Source organism: Elephas maximus, chromosome 5 (assembly GCF_024166365.1).
Source record: "Elephas maximus indicus isolate mEleMax1 chromosome 5, mEleMax1 primary haplotype, whole genome shotgun sequence".
Taxonomy (NCBI): Eukaryota; Metazoa; Chordata; class Mammalia; order Proboscidea; family Elephantidae; genus Elephas; species Elephas maximus.
In genome coordinates, this window is record NC_064823.1 from 163,370,395 (window position 1) to 163,389,511 (window position 19,117).

General features: G+C 49.7%; 2 protein-coding genes across 2 annotated transcripts in view; both read right to left on the reverse strand.

The window, feature by feature from the left end:
- CPZ (carboxypeptidase Z) overlaps positions 1-4,524 on the reverse strand; it is a 47,521-nt gene extending 42,997 nt beyond the window's left edge. Inside the window, exon 1 of the mRNA XM_049886666.1 lies at positions 4,344-4,524. Coding sequence (XP_049742623.1) covers positions 4,344-4,431 — 88 coding nt within the window. The 5' untranslated portion in view covers positions 4,432-4,524. The remainder of the gene's footprint in view (positions 1-4,343) is intronic.
- The window catches only part of LOC126077377 (uncharacterized), a 1,154,420-nt gene that overhangs the window by 1,078,491 nt on the left and 56,812 nt on the right, over positions 1-19,117 (reverse strand). The window lies entirely within an intron of this gene.

The following is a 19,117-nucleotide window of genomic DNA, read 5'->3' on the forward strand; positions in this document are numbered from 1 at the left end:
TTTTGCCCCTGGTGGCACAGTGGTTAAGTGCTCAGCTGCTGGAGGTTTTAACCCACCCAGCGGCTCCGAAAGAGAAAAGACCTGGTGATCTGCTCCCGAAAAGATTACAGCCCAGGAAGCCCTATGGTCAATTCTACCCTGTCACAAGGGGTCGCTATGAGTCGGAATCAACTTTATGGCACCCAACAACAACGGCTGCCCCGGCCCTAAAAGGTCCTGCATTCCTTTGGCTAATCCTCCTTCGGCCTCTAACTTAGCAGCCACCATTCAGGCGGCAAGTTGTAGCCAAAACCTCCAAGTGCTCTTCAACCCATCCTAGCTTTAACACAGACAAAAACCTGCCCTTATCCCCAAAAGGAACCCTATGGAGCTTCCGCTGCAGACGCAAACTCTACCAGACCTCGCCTCCCAATCGGCAGGGACTTGGTAGATTAGGATATTTGGTTCCAAATCTTCAATTCTTAAAAGCCCTTAACGCTAACCCGGTTTCAGGCCCAGGCTCCCTCACAGCAGCTGAAAACGGCACCAGGTGTTCTCTCTTTCGGAGCCGCCGCCGGGTGGGTTTAAAGCCCCAGCAGCTGAGCGCTTGACCCTGCTCTGGTTCCCGGTCTTTTGTCGGGGCAGTTTTCCGAAGTTACATTTGTTAACAGCAACGCAAGGAGGTACCTGTGCTTCAACACGTGGAAATTGTCGCTTTTACGTAAAATCCTCCGGAATAACGGAAATTAACATCAACCAAATTAAAGTCTAACTAAAACGTATTTCGCCCTTGAAAAACTCTACATGTTTCCCCGGACTGGCCTGTTCCTGCGATTGGGAGACTTGGTTGTTTTACTTGTACTTTTTATTTTTATTTTGTTGTTGCTGTTCAGAATACATCAGCCAAACACACACCAACTCAATGTTTTCTACATGTACAGTTCAGTGACATTGATTACATTCTTCGAGTTGTGCAGCCAGTCCCACCTCCTTTATGAGTTGTTCCTCCCCCATTAATGTAAATTCACTGCCCCCTAAAGTTCCTATCTAATCTTTTGTGTTGCTGTTATCACTTTGATCCCATATAGATAGTTCTTAAAAGACCATAATGCTGAAGGCAGACTTTTTTGTATTAGTTAAGCTAAACTATTGCTTGGTTTTAAGACTTCCAGGGATATTTTTGGTTTAATGTTTAAAGATTATCTCAGGACAGTAGCTTCAGGAGTTCACCCAGCCCCATTGGCTCTAGAAAGTCTGGAGTCCATGTGAATTTGAAAGCCTGTTCTGCATTTTCCCCCTTTTGATCAGGATTCGTCTGTAAAATCTTTGAGCAAAATGCTAAGTAGTTGTAGCTTGAACCCTTCCAAAAAACTGAAAATTTATGATAAGGATAGTTCTGGGAACAGTCAGCTAACCACTTTTTTAAATAACCAAGCTGCACAACAGCTAACCACAGATGATTAGGTAAACTTCAGCGGACCTATAAATCACAGACCCACAAGTTTAATGAGTCAGTCGAACTGAAGCCCCACTTGCAGATATCCACCTTCTGCCAACTGAGGAAATGTCAGCCAATCGCCATAACTTCCCTTTTCGAAAGCCCCTAACTGTGTTACCCATGGTGGCCCCATATGTTACAGGGTAGAACTGCTCCACAGGATTTTCTCAGCTGTGATCTTTACAGAAGCAGTTCGCCAGGACTTTTCTACCACGGAGCCACTGGGTGAGTTCAAACCACCAACCTTTTGGTTAGCAGCCAAGCTCTTAACCACTGCACCACCAGGGCCCCAGGCTCCTTAACCAGCTAAAACTGTAATCTGACAAGCTTGTCTCTTTGGAGTGGAGACTCCCTGTTCACAAACGGTTGCTCTTCAATAAACCCTACCTGCTTATGACCTAATCTGAATTAAATTTCTTTCCGACATGGCCAAGGCCACTAGAAGAGAGTAGAGTAGTCAGGATTTGAACCCCGACCTGTTGGCCCTCTAAGAGCATTCAATTTCTCCCAGACCAGGCTCCCTTGAAGACCTGGAGTCCTCCACCAGGCAAAGGGGCAAGGCAGGGGAGAGGAGGGAGGGTCCAGGCTTCCTCTGAGCCACTGTGACATGCAAGACAAGGCCATGGCCATCCTTGGATGTAGGAGCCTGGACTCAAACTACCCAGCCCTGCCCACTTCAGTCTGTGGTCTGGAAAAGGAACCGGCTGCCTGGGAGCCCCCATTCTCATCCGTAAGGAGCGCAGACTGGGTGGGATGGAGGAGAGCTGCTACAGGTCTCGCTGCGGAAAGGGCAGGTCGGAGAGGCTTCCCAGAGAAGGGGCCACGGGCACTGGTAAGGCTGATTCCAGACAGCATTCCTGGGATCTCAGAGATTCTGGGCAGGGTCCATCCATGATGATGCTCAAGTTCCACCCACATCCCCACGCATGCGTATGTGCACACACTAACACACAGTGCACAGACATGTGCATGCATGTGCACACGTGCATAAACACATGCACCTGTGCACACATTCACACGTGCACAGGTACATGCACATAAACTTCACACTCATCTCTGCGTGCACATACTTTTGCACACACGCACACACGTGCCCATGCACATATGTACATGTACACTCACATACTCATGTGCACATGTGCACACACGCACATGCGCACACACGTATGCAGGAACACCTGCACACCTGTGTGCACACACATGTGCACAGACACATTCACAGACACCCTGCCTGACATAGGCCATTCTGCAGAAAACAGGCAAAGGAAAAGGGGAGGGCCAGGCTGGGGGGAGGGCCAGGCTGAGGGGGAGGGCCATGCTGGGGGGGGAGGGCCATGCAGGGGGGAGGGGCAGGCTGAGAGGGAGGGCCAGGCTGAGGAGCAGGGCCAGGCTGGGGGGGAGGGTCAGGCTGGAGGGAGGGCCAGGCTGAGGGGGTGGTCCATGCTTGGGGGGAGGGCCAGGCTGAGGGGGAGGGCCAGCCTGGTGGGGGATGGCCAGGCTGAGGGCTAAGACCTGGCTGAGGGGTAGGGCCAGGCTGAGGGGAAGGGCAAGGCTGAGGGTGAGGACCAGGGGGAGGAGGAGGGCCAGGCTGAGGATAAGGACCAAGCTAAGGGTGAGGACCAGGCTGAAGGGGAGGACTCGGCTGAGGGGGAGGACTTGGCTGAGGGGGAAGACCTGGCTGAGGGGGAGGGCCAGGCTGATGATAAAGACCAAGCTAAGGGTGAGGACCAGGCTGAAGGGGAGGATCTGGCTGAGCGGGAAGACCTGGCCGAGGGGGAGGGCCAGGCTGAGGGATGGGTCAGGCTGAGAGGGACAGCCAGGCTGAGGGGAAGGGCAAGGCTGAGGGTGAGGACCAGAGGGAGGAGGAGGGCCAGGCTGAGAGGGAGGACCTGGTTGAGAGGGAGGATCTGGCTGAGGGGGAGGACCAGGTTGAGGGGGGACAACCTGAAGGGGGACAGGGTGAGGCAGGCATCACACACAGAGAAGGATGTTTTTTTCCAGCCTCTTGTAGGAGGAGGGTCCCAGCAAGTTCTCAGATGTCTCCAACCAGCACTCAGATCCCAAACCTGACACCCCAGGCCCCTGCTCCCCAGGGTACCCCAGCACCCTGCTCCCCAGGGTACCCCAGCACCCCAAGAGCACAGGTGTCTGCTGGTGATAGGACTTTGAGTATGGTGGGCTAGCCGCACCCCCACCCCCCCCACACACACACCTTTAAATACCCAGGGCAACTCCAGGAGGGGAGAAGCTACCCAAAGCTCCAGGCCCCAGCTGGAGATGCCAGCCCCTTCCCCACCTCTGTGCCTTGAGCAAGCTGTCTGCTGAGGTGAGAAACGCCCCCAGAGGATCCCTGGGTCCATCCCTTCTTGGTGCCCCAGCCCCCCAGGAGTGCTCACTCTGGCAAGGGACCATACCCCCTTCCAGGCCCTCTGTCCCCACTTCCGTAGACGTTGAAGTCTAAATCACAAGCCCAGTTGGGAGGAAGGGAGGGGTCAAGAGTTCACGTCTGCCCAGATGCAGCCTGGAAGGACCCAAGATCTTGAACTGCCCCCCACACCCCTGCGAAGCCCTGGCACCTGCTCACTGGGACCCGCCTGCAGGGGCTCCCGGCCCGCAGTATCCTGACCGAGGAGGACCCCCTCCTCTGCCCGGCACGGCGACCCTCCGAGGTCCCCGGTTGCCCACTGCGCTTGGCCAGGGGTCCCAGCCTCCATAGCTCAGAGAGCCCTGGGCAAACAAGAGGTCACCCAACTGTGCACGACAGCACGGTGCCCACTTTGGAGACGCTCTCGCCCGAGCCATAGGCGGGTGACCGACGGGGAGAGAGTCCCCAGGGTCCAGGCGCCCGTGGAGGGCGCTGCCTTACCGGCTGGGTCCTGCGCGGACTGGCACCCGGGCCCGGCGGCGGCGACCAGGACCGCCAGGAGCAGCAGCGGCGGCGGCGGGGGCGGCATGGTGGGCGCGGGCGGGGCGGCGCAGTGATGTGGCACTGGGCGGCCTGGGCTGCGCGGCTCCCGCCCCGGCAGGGGGGCCCCCCGCGGACCGCGGAGTCGGGTTACAGCGGCCGCGCCAGAAACCGGAGTGCGGACCGGAGGAGGGGGACTGATAACCCGCAGCTAGCGGGGCGCAGGGTGCCCCGCCCCCAGCCCGCCCCTTCCCCCCTGTGAGGACGTGTCCCACCGCCCATCCTGGCTCCGCCCCCCAAGGAGGTGCCTTTCCCCCCAGCCCCGATTTGCCCCTCCAACCGGGTGTCCCATCCCGCAACCCCTCCGAAGGGCGTGCCCTGCCCCCCCTTGGGTCTCAATTTCCCCACCTCCCACCTGAGGGGGCGGGAGCTGGTCTCTACGCTCCCAGCAGATCCTGCCTAAAACCCCTGACTCCAGTTTAGGACGGACCTCGGGGCAGAGACCAGGGCCTCAGCGCTGACCATCCCCCCACCCCCCTCCTCTGTGAGCGGGGCCAGGTCACCACTCTCTGAGCCTGGGTGGGACCGGAGAGGGAAGTCCTCGCCGCACCTCTGACGCATCACCAGGCAGTAGCGCGGGGGCGGGGGGCAGTCCCTGTGGAGGGAATGTCTAGGCGAAGCGGAAGACAGGAGGCTCCTAGTGCCCCGACCACCCCAACCTCTCCCGGCAGGTGTTCACCTGCACCATGAGGAGAAGTCCCCCTGCTTTGCTCACCAGCCGGGCCCAGCAGGGAGCTGGCACGTCCTTGATAACTGTCCTCAAATGACTGAGTCAGGCGCTGGTGGTGGAGTGAAGGTTTAGAGGCAGAGAGGGCACAAGTCTCCCCGTCTGCTGCCTCCAAACTCTCCCCTAAGCCAAAGAGTAGACGCAGGCCCTAGGAAAGCGGAGCCCAGTGCACCCTCCACCTGCCTGGGGGTGAGTGCTGAGGCTCGGGTTCCTCTCTCCTGAGCTGGTGCCTGCATTGCCCAGAGCCACCTGGGCAGGTGGGAGCTGGGTGGCCCAGGAGCCTGGCCAAGGAGGAGTGCAAGGTCGTGTTGACCCTCAGCTAGCTGTCTGCCCAGAAGCCCCTCTCTGCTGAGGGCAGGACTGCCCTGGGGTTCCCCCCACAGAGCTGGACATCTACCTGCCAGCAGTTCTCACACCTATGTGCACACCTGTGTGCATGTGCCTGGCGACAATGACAGAAGACACTTGGGTCCACAGCCCAGTGGGGTGACCTGGCCAGGTTCCTTCCCCGCTGGGACCTTAGCTTTCCCAGCCCACAGGGCAACTGGCCTGGACAGTCTCTAGGCATCGCCCAGAGGTCAGTGCACCCTGCAGCCAAACCACTGAGCCTGAAGACTCTGGACAAGTTACTCGTCCCAGAGGACAGGGAGGACAATGACAGCACACACTGTAGAGCAGGTCATCTGCCTGGGGGTGACCAGCGAGGCTCCTGGACGGCACCTCCTGTCTTCTGAGCTGGTACCTGCATAGCCCAGAGCCACCTGGCACCGAGGTGACCTCAGCTGTCACGGAGGGCACTGTGGATTCCGAGTTGCACATTCCTGCACCCGCTCCACCCTCTCTGTCCTTGGACCGTGCCCTCTTCCTTCCAAAAGCAACTTGCCAATCTCCTGGGGGCTCTGCCAACCCAGGGCCACATTCCTGTAAGTCCCCTTCCTGGGGTTTCTGGCCCAAGTGTGGAGGGAGGTTGCTTTGCATCCAGACCACTCACCTTCCTTCACACCAGCCAGTGGGTGCATTCTCAGGGGGGGGCTATGTGCCTTCCCCCTGAGCACTGAGGTGGAGACACATGGGTTCCTTGTTGCCCCCCCTCCCCACAGGGTGAGCTCTCAAGAACCCTTCCGAGAGCCTGCAGTCCCCTGTGGCCCAGCTGTACGAAGGCTCCCCTGTGACATCCTCCTCTGGGGGTTTCTGAGGCGTGCATGAATACTGATACACTTTAAACTCAAGGGCATTCTAGATTTGATGGAATAAAGCGTGTATTCTTTGTGACCCAGAGAGCAGACCCGGATAAACCCTCCAGGACCAGGCTCCCACCTCCACAAATAAACTGGAAGTTATAACCTCTAACCCAAGGCCACTCAGCCAAGGGAGCCCACTCACCATGTCACAGGATGGGGGTCACCCTTCCCTCCACCCCACGGCACCAAGCCAAGGGGCAAGAAAGAAGTGGCCAAGTCCCCCACCCCACGGCTGGCCCTGTCTGGTGATCCATCCAACAGTGGGCCACCTCCACCAGCCCTCCTCTCAGAAACCTCGGGACGCTGGCCTGCCTGGTGATGAAACAGTTGGCTTCGGGCTTGTGCGAAGGCACTATTTTTCCCGTTTTCTCAAAGAAACGAGAGAGCCTTTGGAAAAAACTGTTTACTGGCTCACAAAGTTGCTGGAACACAAGATTTTGCAATGTGTTTAAGTTCCTGTGAAAAGTCTTTTTCAAATTAAAACGAGACCACAAGCCTGAGGCAAAAGAGAGCCCAGCAGCTGACACAGTGGGGCAGAAAGAATGTTCTAGAATGCCTGGTACTAAAGCAGCTTCATCTGAAGCGAAAGCAGGGGGTGCATGCACTCCCCTAGGAGGCAGGTATGTGGGTGGTCTTCTGGAAAACTCCATGGGGCTTCAGGAAAAGTCTCCTTCTCTTATAAGCAACCTTGCCTCTTTCTAACCAGCCCACTTTCCAACAGGACAGGGCACACATATTTCCCTGAATGAGGTTCAGGTTGTTGGCAGGGACATGGAACTACAGCCTGGCAGCCCAGCAGGTTGGGTGTTTCTGCTGCCCCTGCGAATTTCCCAGGAAGGAGGGAGGGCTCAGCGTGCCAGTCACACCCAGAGCTCAGGAGTTTGGAACAGAGACCAGACCAAGCCGCCTCCCTAGGGATCTCGGTCCTGGGGGCTCCTGGGGGCCTTGGTCCACATGACATGCCTTTTGTGAACCAAAGGAAGCAAACCCTTCAACCAGATCTCACACCTGGAATTCCCACCCGGGGGAGATTTTGGCTGAAGTGGCTGGGGTGTTTTCTTTTCTCCCCTCCCCCCCCGCCCCAGCTGTGTTTAACTGCTGCCTGATCACAGGCCTGTCCTGGGTGGCGCGAACGGTTTGTGCTTGACCACTAGCCAAAAGGTTGGCAGCTCAACCCATCCAACAGCAGTGCAGAAGAAAGGCCTGGCCATCTGCTTCCGTAAGTGTTACAGCCAAGAAAACCCTATGGAGCAGTTCTACTCTGTCTCCCACGTGGGAACCAGCTCGGCTGCAAACGGTTTGGGTTTTGCTTTTCACCACATGCTTATAGTTGTGATTATTCCTAAAAATACTTTCTTCTATTTGAAGAGTGCGTTATAATTTACAAACACTTTCAAATGTATCATGCCAAAGCCTTTGGAGAGTCGGCCCATAGCAGCCAAACAATACCCCATTATTTAGAGAGGAATTTGTCACGCTGGCTCCATCAGGCTCTGGACTGTCCTGAATAAGCCGACTGGCCAGCAGGAGCGGAGAGCTGGGCGCAGTGGCTTTGAAGAATGGAGCCTCTGGAGGGGGAGGCTACAGAGCCTGCACTCCTGCTTCCATGTCCGAGCCACGCAGCCCACCACTCACTCTACATGGGAGGAGCCTGACTGAGGGGCATGTGCTCACTCACTCATTGACCCATTCACTCACTCATTCACATATTCACTCATTCATTCATTTATTCACTCACTCACCCATTCACCCATCCAGTAATTCATTCACTCACTCACTCATCACTCATTCATTCACTAATTCATCACTCATTCACTCACTCACCCAATCATTAATTCACTCAATCACTCATAAAGTCATTCATTCACTCACTCATAAACTCACTCATTCACTCACTCTCTCGTTGTGATTGCTAAGGTTGGGTGTCAACTTAGCTGGGCCATGATTCTCAGGAGTTTGGCAGTTATGCAATGATGGAGTTTAGGAGTTATGAAATGATGTAGTCATTCTCCATGATGTGATCTGATGTGATCAGCCAATCAGTTGTAAGATGAGTTTTTTCAGGGGTGTGGTCTGCACCCAATATATGTATGAACCTTCTGGCAAATCTCACTTGCTTGTTCTGGATCCTGCATCCAACTTCTCACCATCTGACCTCTGGTTCTTGGGAATTGAATCACCTGACTGCTGTATTACCTACTGACCTTGGGATTCATCACCTTCTACAAACTGTGAGCCAGCAGCCTGCCATCTGACCTGCCAATCTTGAGTTCATCAGCCCCTGCAGCTACGTGAGTCAGGAGAAGCCTCCAGCCTGAGGCCTGACCCATGCTCTTGGGATTTGGCCATCTCTACAATCATGTGAGCCATTTCCTATATATATATATGTGTGTGTGTGTGTGTGTGTGTGTATTGTTGTTGTTGTTAGGTGCCGTCAAGTCGGTTCCAACTCACAGCGACCCTGTGCACAACAGAATGAAACACTGCCTGGTCCTGAGCCACCCTTACAATCGTTGTTATGCTTGAGCCCATTGTTGCAGCCACTGTGTCAGTCCACCTCGTTGAGGGTCTTCCTCTTTTCCGCTGACCCTGTACCCTGCCAAGCATGATGTCCTTCTCCAGGGACTGATCCCTCCTGACAACACGTCCAAAGTATGTAAGACGCAGTCTCGCCATCCTTGCCTCTAAGGAACATTCTGGCTGTACTTCTTCTAAGACAGATTTGTTCTTCCTTTTGGCAGTCCGTGGTATATTCGATATTCTTTGCCAACACCACAATTCAAAGGCATCAATTCTTCTTCGGTCTTCCTTATTCATTGTCCAACTTTCACATGCATACGATGTGATTAAAAATACCATGGCTTGGGTCAGGCGCACCTTAGTCTTCAAGGTGACATCTTTGCTCTTCAACACTTTGAAGAGGTCCTTTGCAGCAGATTTGCCCAATGCAATGCATCTTCTGATTTCTTGACTGCTGCTTCCATGGCTGTTGATTGTGGATCCAAGTAAAATGAAATCCTTGACAACTTCAATCTTTTCTCCATTTATCATGATGTTGCTCATTGGTCCAGTTGTGAGGATTTTTGTTTTCTTTATGTTGAGGTGCAATCCATACTGAAGGCTGTGGTCTTTGATCTTCATCAGTAAGTGCTTCAAGTCCTCTTCACTTTCAGCAAGCAAGGTTGTGTCATCTGCATAACGCAGGTTGTTAATGAGTCTTCCTCCAATCCTGATGCCCTGTTCTTCTTCATATAGTCCAGCTTCTCATATTGTTTGCTCAGCGTACAGATCGAATAGGTATGGTGAAAGAATACAACCCTGGTGCACACCTTTCCTGACTTTAAACCAATCGGTATCCCCTTGTTCTGTCTGAACAATATATATATTTCTTGTCAGGAGCCATCGAGTCAGTTCCGACTCATAGTGACCCTATGCACAACAGAACAAAACACTGCCCGGTCCTGGGCCATCTTCACAATTGTTATTATACTTGAGCCCATTGTTGCAGCCACTGCGTCAATCCGTCTCGTTGAGGTTCTTTCTCTTCTGTGCTGATCCTCTACCTTGCCAAGCATGATGTCCTTCTCCAGGGACTGGTCTCTCCTGATAACATGTCTAAAGAATGTGAGATGAAGTCTCACCATCCTTCCTTCCAATAAGCATTCTGGCTGTACTTCTACCAAGATCTATTTGACAGCTTCAATCTTTTCTCCATTTATCATGATGTTGCTTGCTGGCCCAGTTGTGAGAATTTTTCTTCAAGTGTAATCCATAGTGAAGGCTGTAGTCTTTTATCTTCATCAGTAAGTGCTTCAAGTCCTTTTCGCTTTCAGCAAGCAAGGTTGTGTCATCTGCATAAAGCAGGTCGTTAATGACTCTTCCTCCAATCCTAATTCCACACTCTTCTTCATATACTCAAGCTTCTCAGATTATTTGCTCAACATACAGATTGAATAAATATGGTGAAAGGATACAACCCTGATGCACACATTTCCGGACTTTAAGCTATGCAGCTATTCCCTCTTTCTGTTAGAAAGACTGCCTCTTGGTCTATGTATAGGCTCCTCACGAGCACAGTTAAGTGTTCTGGAATTCCCATTGCCCAGAATGTTATTCATAATCTGTTATGATACTCACCGCTGAATGCCTTTGCACAGTCAATAAAACACGAGTAAATATCTTTCTGGTATTCTCTGCTTTCAGCCAGGATCCATCTGACATCAGCAATGATATCCCTGGTTCCATGTCCTCTTCCAAATCTGGCTTGAATTTCTGGCAGTTCCCTGTCGATGTACTGCTGCAACCACTTTTGAGATATCTTCAACAAAATTATATTTGTGATATTGTGATGGTTAAGATTGTGTGCCTACTTGGCTGGGCCATGATTCTCAGTGTTCGTATGTGATCACTCCCATGATGGAATCTGCTGTGAGAAGCCAATCAGTTGAAAGGGAATTTCTTTGGGGGTGTGGCCTGCATCCAAATATAAGCAGACATTTTGACTTTTTGCTCACCCTGGATCCTGCAGCTGTCTTCTGTTCATCTGACCTCTGGCTCTTGGGACTTGAGCTATCAGCTTATCTGCTGACTTTGGGATTCATCAATCTTCACAGCCTGTGAGCAAGAGCCCTGCTCTCTGACCTGCCAATCTTGGGTTCTGAAGCCCCTGTAGCTACATGAATCAAGAGAAGCCTCTATCCTGATCCACCGACTTGGTACATTCCAGCCTCTACAATCGAGTGTGTTGTTTCCTTCATATAGATCTCTCTATATTTTTACACTTTACTGGTTTTGTTTCTCTAGAGAACCCAGCCTAAGACATTTTGGTGTACCAAGAGTGGTTCTAGAGAAACAAAATTGTAAGGATGAGTTTTCTAAATTGGTTCTCAAGTCTGGTTAGTCTTTATGATGTTGATGACTCTGCTTCCAGCAGTAAAGAGGGCCCTGCTAATCCATGGCATGAGGTGGAGATACAATTATGCAAAATATCACCATCAGTAGAGCAGATATTGGTGAAAGGTGAGGCTCTGGGTGAACACATGTGTGGTATCTTTCTACAGTTTTGTCAGAATGAGAAGTAGGAGGAAGTTGGTTGGCTGGTCCTACCTTCGCTAGACAAACTGGTGAAAGAAAGAGATGCACTCAGGGCTTCAGAGTCAAAGGTCAAGTGTCTGCTGGTGGGAGTGTAAAATGGTACAACCACTTTGGAAATCTATCTGGCGTTTTCTTAAAAAGCTAGAAATAGAACTACCATACAACCCAGAAATCCTACTCCTCGGAATATACCCTAGAGAAATAAGAGCCTTCACACGAACAAATATATGCACACCCATGTTTATTGCAGCTCTGTTTACAATAGCAAAAAGCTGGAAGCAACCAAGGTGTCCATCAACGGATGAATGGTTAAATAAATTATGGTATATTCATACAGTGGAATACTACGCATCGATAAAGAACAGTGACGAATCTGTGAAATATTTCATAACATGGAGGAACCTGGAAGGCATTATGCTGAGTGAAATTAGTCAGATGCAAAAGGACAAATATTGTATAAGACCGCTATTATAAGATCTTGAGAAATAGTATAAACTGAGAAGAACACATTCTTTTGTGGTTACGAGAGGGGGAGGGAGGGAGGGTGGGAGAGGGTTATTTACTGATTAGTTAGTAGATAAAAACTACTTTAGGTGAAGGGAAGGACAATACTGAATACAGGGACAGTCAGCTCAACTGGACTGGACCAAAAGCAAAGAAGTTTCCGGGATAAACTGAATGCTTTGAAGGACACCGGAGCAAGGGCGGGGGTTTAGGGACTATGGCTTAAGGGGACTTCTAAGTCAATTGGCAAAATAATTCTATTATGAAAACATTCTGCACCCTACTTTGAAGTGTGGCATCTGGGGTCTTAAATGCTAACAAGCGGCCATCTAAGATGCATCAATTGGTCTCAACCCACCTGGATCAAAGGAGAATGAAGATCACCAAGGTCACACGATAACTATGAGCCCCAGAGACAGAAAGGGCCACGTGAACCAGAGACTTACATCATCCTGAGACCAGAAGAACTAGATGGTGCCCGGCCACAACCGATGACTGCCCTGACAGGGAGCACAACAGAGAACCCCTGAGGGAGCAGGAGAATAGTGGGATGCAGACCCCAAATTCTCATAAAAACACCATACTTAATGGTCTGAGTGAGACTAGAAGAATCCCGGCGGTCATGGTCCCCAAACCTTCTGTTGGCCCAGGACAGGAACCATTCCCGAAGACAACTCATCAGACATGGAAGGGACTGGACAATGGGCTGGGGAGAGATGCTGATGAGGAGTGAGCCATTTGTATCAGGTGGACACTTGAGACTGTGTTGGCATCTCCTGTCTGGAGGGGAGATAGGAGGGTAGAGAGGGTTAGAAACTGGCAAAACCAGCACGAAAGGAGAGACTGGAAGGAGGGAGCGGGCTGACTCATTAGGGTGAGAGTAAGTGGGAGTATGGAGTAAGGTGTATATAAGCTTATATGTGAGACACTGACTTGATTTGTAAACTTTCGCTTAAAGCACAATAAAAATTATTTAAAAAAAAGAAAAGCTCAAGTGTCACAGAAATGCCCTTAAGGCTTCCACTTGTGCTTTGAAAAAAAGCCTTATTTCTTATAATTACAGAGCTGAAATTGCTGAAAACCTAACCCAGAGCCTTATTGTAAGAGTAGCTGATATGATGCCAGCTCAATTGCCAACCTCAAGAGGTGTCTGAAGTTAAAGTAAGGGCATTGATTGGAAAGAGATGGGATCCTGAAACTTGAGGTGGGGACATATGGGCTGATAATCAGGAAGCTGGAGATACTGATCCCCTAAATTTTGTTGAGGCTGAATCACTCCCGCCAGCAGAACTACTCCCATCTGAGAGGTTGCTTCCTGTTAGTCTACTAAACCATCCTTTCCAGAAAAACCATCAGCCCCTTCAATCCCATCTAATGTGATTAGCCCTAGTCCAGCTGCCTCTAAAGAGCCCTTGCCTGAGTCATTGCCTGGGGGCGTCGCCTGAGGCAGATGCTTCACAAGACAATACTGAATGTTCTCAAAACAGTTCCAGACTACCAATTCTGGTTTCTAGACCTATAATTAAACTTAAGTCCCAGCAAGCACCAAAAGGTGAAGTACAAAGTGTGACCCGGGAGGAGGTACGCTACACTCCAAAAGAACTGCTTGAATTTTCTAATATGCACAAACAGAAACCTGGGGAATGTGTGTGGGAACGGCTATTAAGGGTGTGGGATAATGGTGCAAGGAATATAAAGATGGATCAGTCTAAGTTTATTGGTATGGGTCCACCAAGCACAGATTCCTCATTCAGTGTTTCAGCTTAAGAAGTTAGGAAAGGAGCTCATAATTTATTTGGTTGGGTTGCTGAAGCATGTATTATAAGGTGGCCTACACTAAATCAAGTTGAATTACCAGACCTGCCTTGGTATACTGTAGAAGAAGGTATCCAAAGGCTCAGGGAAATTGGCATGCTAGAGTGGATTTATCAGGTTAGACCCATGGACCCACACGTGGAGTGCCCAGAGGACACACCTTTTACCACAACTGTGAAGAACAAATTTGTGAAGGGAGCTCGAGCATCCTTGAAGACTGCTGTGATTACTGTTTTATGTAAATCAGATTTGACAGTGGGCACTGCCTTAACTGAGTTAAGACACCTAACTACCACTTGGACCCCATGGTAGTAGGGGCCAAGTGGCTGCACTCAACGGACAAAGACAAGGTGGGTGTGGCTACAGCAATGGACAGCAGAGTCAAAGCAGTGATCAGAATAGTCTGACTCATAAGGACTTATGGCGTTGGCTACTAAGTCATGGTATCCCTAGGAGTGAAATAGATAGGAAATCTACTAAATATTTACTTCCTCTGTACAAACGGATGAATTCTAGGTCAGGTGAACAGCAGTCTAACTCAAATCACCAGAATAGGCAGTCATGATCTCCCAATTCCCAGATTTGAGTGAGTTTAAAGACCCACAACCCCTTTTATGAAAGGGAGGCCAGGCGCCCTTGAGGAAGGGTTCCAATACACTGTCAAAAAATTTTGCTGTTAATCTTTCTCCCAGCCTTCCCCAAAAGGACCTATGGCTTTTTACAAGAACAACGGTTCATTGGGGAAAAGGAAATAATCAGACTTTTCAGGGGTTACTTGATACTGGCTCTGAACTGACACTAATTCCAGGAGACCCAAAATGTCACTGTGGCCTACCATTCAGATTAGGGGCATATGGAGGTCAGGTTATTAATGAAGTCTTGGCTCATGTTCATCTCACAGTAGGTCCAGTGGGTCTCTGAACCCATCCTGTAGTGATTTCCCCAGTTTCAGAGTGCATAATTGGAATAGATATACTCAGCAATCAGCAGAACCCCCACATTGGATCCCTGACAAATGGAGTAAGGGCTATTAGGGTAGGAAAAGCCAAGTGGAAGCCATTAGACCTGCCCCTGCCTAGGAAAATAGTAAACCAAAGGCAACACCACATTCTTGGGGAGATTGCAGAGATTACTGCCACCATCAAGGACTCGAAGGAGGCAGGGGTGGTGAGTCCCACCACATCCCCATTCAACTTGCCTATTTGGCCTGTGCAAAAAACAGATGGATCTTGGAGGATGACAGTAGATTACTGGAAACTTAACCAGGTGGTGACTCTGATTGCAGCTGCTGTTGCAGATGTAGTGTCATTGCTTGAGCAAATTAATCCATCTCCTGGTACCTGCTGTGCAGCTGTTGATCTGGCTAGTGACTTTTTCTCCATACCTGTTTTAAAGGACAATCAGAAGCAGTTTGCCTTCAGCTGGCAAGGCCAGCAATACACCTTCACTTGCCTACCTCAGAGCTACATCAACTCTCCAGCCCTATGTCATAATTTAGTCTGCAGGGACCATGGCCAACTTTCCCTTCCATAAAACGTCACACTAGTCCATCACATTCATGACAGTATGCTGATTGGAGCTAGTAAGGAAGAAGTGTCAATGACTCTGGACTTAATGGTAAAATATTTGCATGCTAGAGGGTGGGAAATTAATCCTGGAAAATTTCAGGCACCTTCCACCTCAGAGAAAATTCTAGGATCCAGTGGTGTGGGGCATGTTGAGATATTCCTTCTAAAATGAAGGGTAAGTTATTGCATCTGGCTCCTCCCACAACTAAAAAGGAGACACAATGCCTAGTGGGCCTCTTTGGATTTTGGGGGCCACACATTCCTCATTTGGGTGTGCTACTCCAGCCTATTAATCAAGTGACTCAAAAAGCTACTAATTTTGAGTGGGATCCAGAACAAGGGCAGGCTCTGCAACAGTTCAGGCTGCTGTGCAAGCCGCTCTACCACTTGGGCCACACGATCCAGCTGACCCAACGGTGCTTGAAGTGTCCGTGGCAGACAGAGATGCTGTTTGGAGTCTTTGGCAGGCCCCTATTGGTGAATCACAGTGCAGGCCCTTAGGATTTTGGAGCAAAGCCCTGCCACCCTCTGCAGATAACCTAGTCTCCTTTTGAGAAACAGCTTTTAGCTTGTTACTGGGCCTTAGCGGAGACTGAAAGTTTAACCATGGGACACCAAGTCACTATGCAGTCTGAGCTGCCCATCATGAACTGGGTGTTGTCTGACCCACAGAGTCATAAAGTTGCACGTTCACTGCAGCACTCCATCATTAAATGGAAGTGGTATATATGAGATCGGGCCTGAGCAGGACCTGAAGGCATAAGTAAATTGCATGAGGAAGTGGCCCAAATGTCCATGGTCTGCACTCCTGTCACATTACCTTCCATCTCCCAGTTTGCACCTGTGGCCTCATGGAGAATTCCTTATGATCAGTTGCCTGAGGGAGAGAAAACCCGTGCCTGGTTTACAGACGGTTCTGTGCAGTATGTGGACAGTGGCAGCACTACACCCCTTTCTGGGACCTCCATGTAGGACAGTGGTGAAGGGAAATCCTCTCAATGGGCAGAACTTTGAGCAGTGCACCTGGTTGTTCACTTTGCTTGGAAGGAGAAAAGGCTACATGTGCAATTATATACTGATTCATGGGCTGTGGCCAATGTTTGGCTGGATGGTCAGGGACTTGGAAGGAACATGATTTGAAAATTGGAGACAAGGATTTATGGGGAAGAGGTATGTCGATAGACTTCTCTGAATGGGCCAAAAAGTGAAGATATTTGTGTATCATGTGAATGCTTACCAAAGGGGATTTTACCAGAGGATGATTTTAACAATCAAGTGGATAGGATGATGTGTTCTGTGTAAACCAGTCATCCTCTTTCCCCAGCTACTCCCATTGTTGCTTAGTGGGCTCATGAACAAAGTGGCCATGGTTGTAGGGATGGAGGTTATGCATGGACTCAGCAACATGGACTTCTACTCACCAAGGCTGACTTGGCTACAGCCACTGCTGAGTGCCCAATCTGCCAGCAGCAGAGACCGACACTGAGTTCCCGATATGGCAACATCCTTCCAGGTGATCAGCCAGCAACTTGGTGGCAAGTTGATTACATTGGACCACTTCCGTCATGGAAAGTGCAGTGTTTTGTCCTTACTGGAACAGACACTCTGGATATGGATTTGCCTTCTCTGCACGCAATGCTTCTGCCAAAAATACCATCCATGGACTTATAGAATGCCTTATCCATCATCATGGTGTCCCACACAGTGCTGCCTCGGATCAAGGGACTCACCTCACAGCAAAGGAAGTGTGGCAGCGGGCTCATGTTCATGGAATTCAGGGATCTTACCATGTTCCCCACCATCCTGAAGCAGCTGGCTTGATAGAACGATGGAATGGCCTTCTAAAGACACAATTATGGCACCAGCTAGGTGGCAATACCTTGCAGGGTTGGGGCAATATTCTCCAACAGGCTGTATATGCTCTAAACCAACATCCAATATATGGTGCTGTTTCTCCCATAGCCAGGATTCATGGGTCCAGGAATCAAGGGGTGGAAATGGGAGTGGCATAAGTCACTATTACCCTGAATGACCCACTCACAAGATTTTTGCTTCCTGTTCCCACAGCCTTATGTTCTGCAAGTCTAGAGGTCTTAGTTTCAAAGGGAGGAATGCTCTCGCCTGGAGACACATCACTGATTCCATTGAACTGGAAGCTAAGAATGCCACCTGGCCACTTTGGGCTACTTATGCCTCTGGATCAACAGGGAGTTACCATACTGGCTGGTGTGATTGATCATGATTACCAAGAGGAAATCAGATTGATATTACATAATGCGGGTAAAGAAGAGTGTGCCTGGAATGTAGGAGATCCCTTAGGGCATCTCTTAATACTACTATGCCCTATGATTCAAGTCAATGGAAAACTATAGCAACTCAATTCTGACGTGACTACTAATGACCCAGACCCTTCAGGAATGAAGGTTTGTGTTACCCCACCAGGCAAAGACCATAACCAGCTGAGATGCTTGCAGAGGGCAAAGGGAATACAGAATAGGTGGTGGAAGAAAGGTAGTTTTAAATATCAGTTACTGCCACATGACCAGTTGCAGAAATGAGGACTGTAATTGTTATGAGTACTTCTGCTTTGTATGTGTGCACCAAATGTTTTTTTTCTTCACTTATAAAATATAAGATGTAAACCGGGCTAGTGTGCTTTCAGTTGTATGTGTGTTAGTTGTATCATGTTAGGCTTATGTATGACTTTATAATGGTATTTATTCAGAGATTATGTATGTTTTAAGGAGATGTGTACACATGCCAAGTTGACAAGGGGTGGACTGTGATGGTTAAGATTGTGTGTCAACTTGGCTGGGCCATGATTCTCACTGTTTATATACGATCACTCCCATGATCAAGTCAGCTGAGAGTAGCCAATCAGTTGAAACGGATTTTCCTTGGGGGTGTGGTCTGCATCTGAATATAAGCAGATGTGTTGGCTTTTTGCTCACTCTGAATTTTGTGGCTCTTTCCTGTTCATCTGAACTCTGGTCCTTGGGACTTGAGCTATCACCTTATCTGCCGACTTTCGGATTCATTCATCTTCACAGCCTACAAGCAAAAGCCCTACCCTCTGACCTGCCGATCTTGAGTTCTGAAGCCCCTGCAGCTACATGAATCAAGAAAAGCCTCTATTCTGGTCCACAGACTTGGGATGTTCCAGCCTCTACAATTGCGTGAACTGTTTCCCTGACATAAATCTCTACATGTATACATATATACACTTACTGGTTTTGCTTCTCTAGAGAACCCAGCCTAAGACAGATATTAATGAAATTGTTGGATAATTTCCACATTCTGCTAGATCACCTTTCTTTGTAAAGGGCAATGGATCTCTTCCAGTTGGTTGGTCGGGTATGTGTTTTCCAAAAGTATTATAATAAAATGTGCAAAGACCTGGAGTTAGAAAACCAAAAGGGAAGAACATGCTTGGCATTTCTGATGCTGAAAGAACTGAAGAAAAAAAAACTCAAGCCTAAAGTTGCAATATTGAAGGATCTACGGGTAAAACATTGAATGGTGCAAGAAGCATCAAAAGAAGATGGAAGGAATACACAGAGTCACTGTTCCAAAAAAATTGGTCAACATTCCACCAATTCAGGAGGTAGTACATGAAAACAAATTATTTGGTGGTGCTGAAGGAAGAAGTCCAAGCTGCACTGGAGGCATTGGCAGAAAACGAAGCTCCAGGAACTGACGGAATACCAACTGAGCTGTCTCAACAAC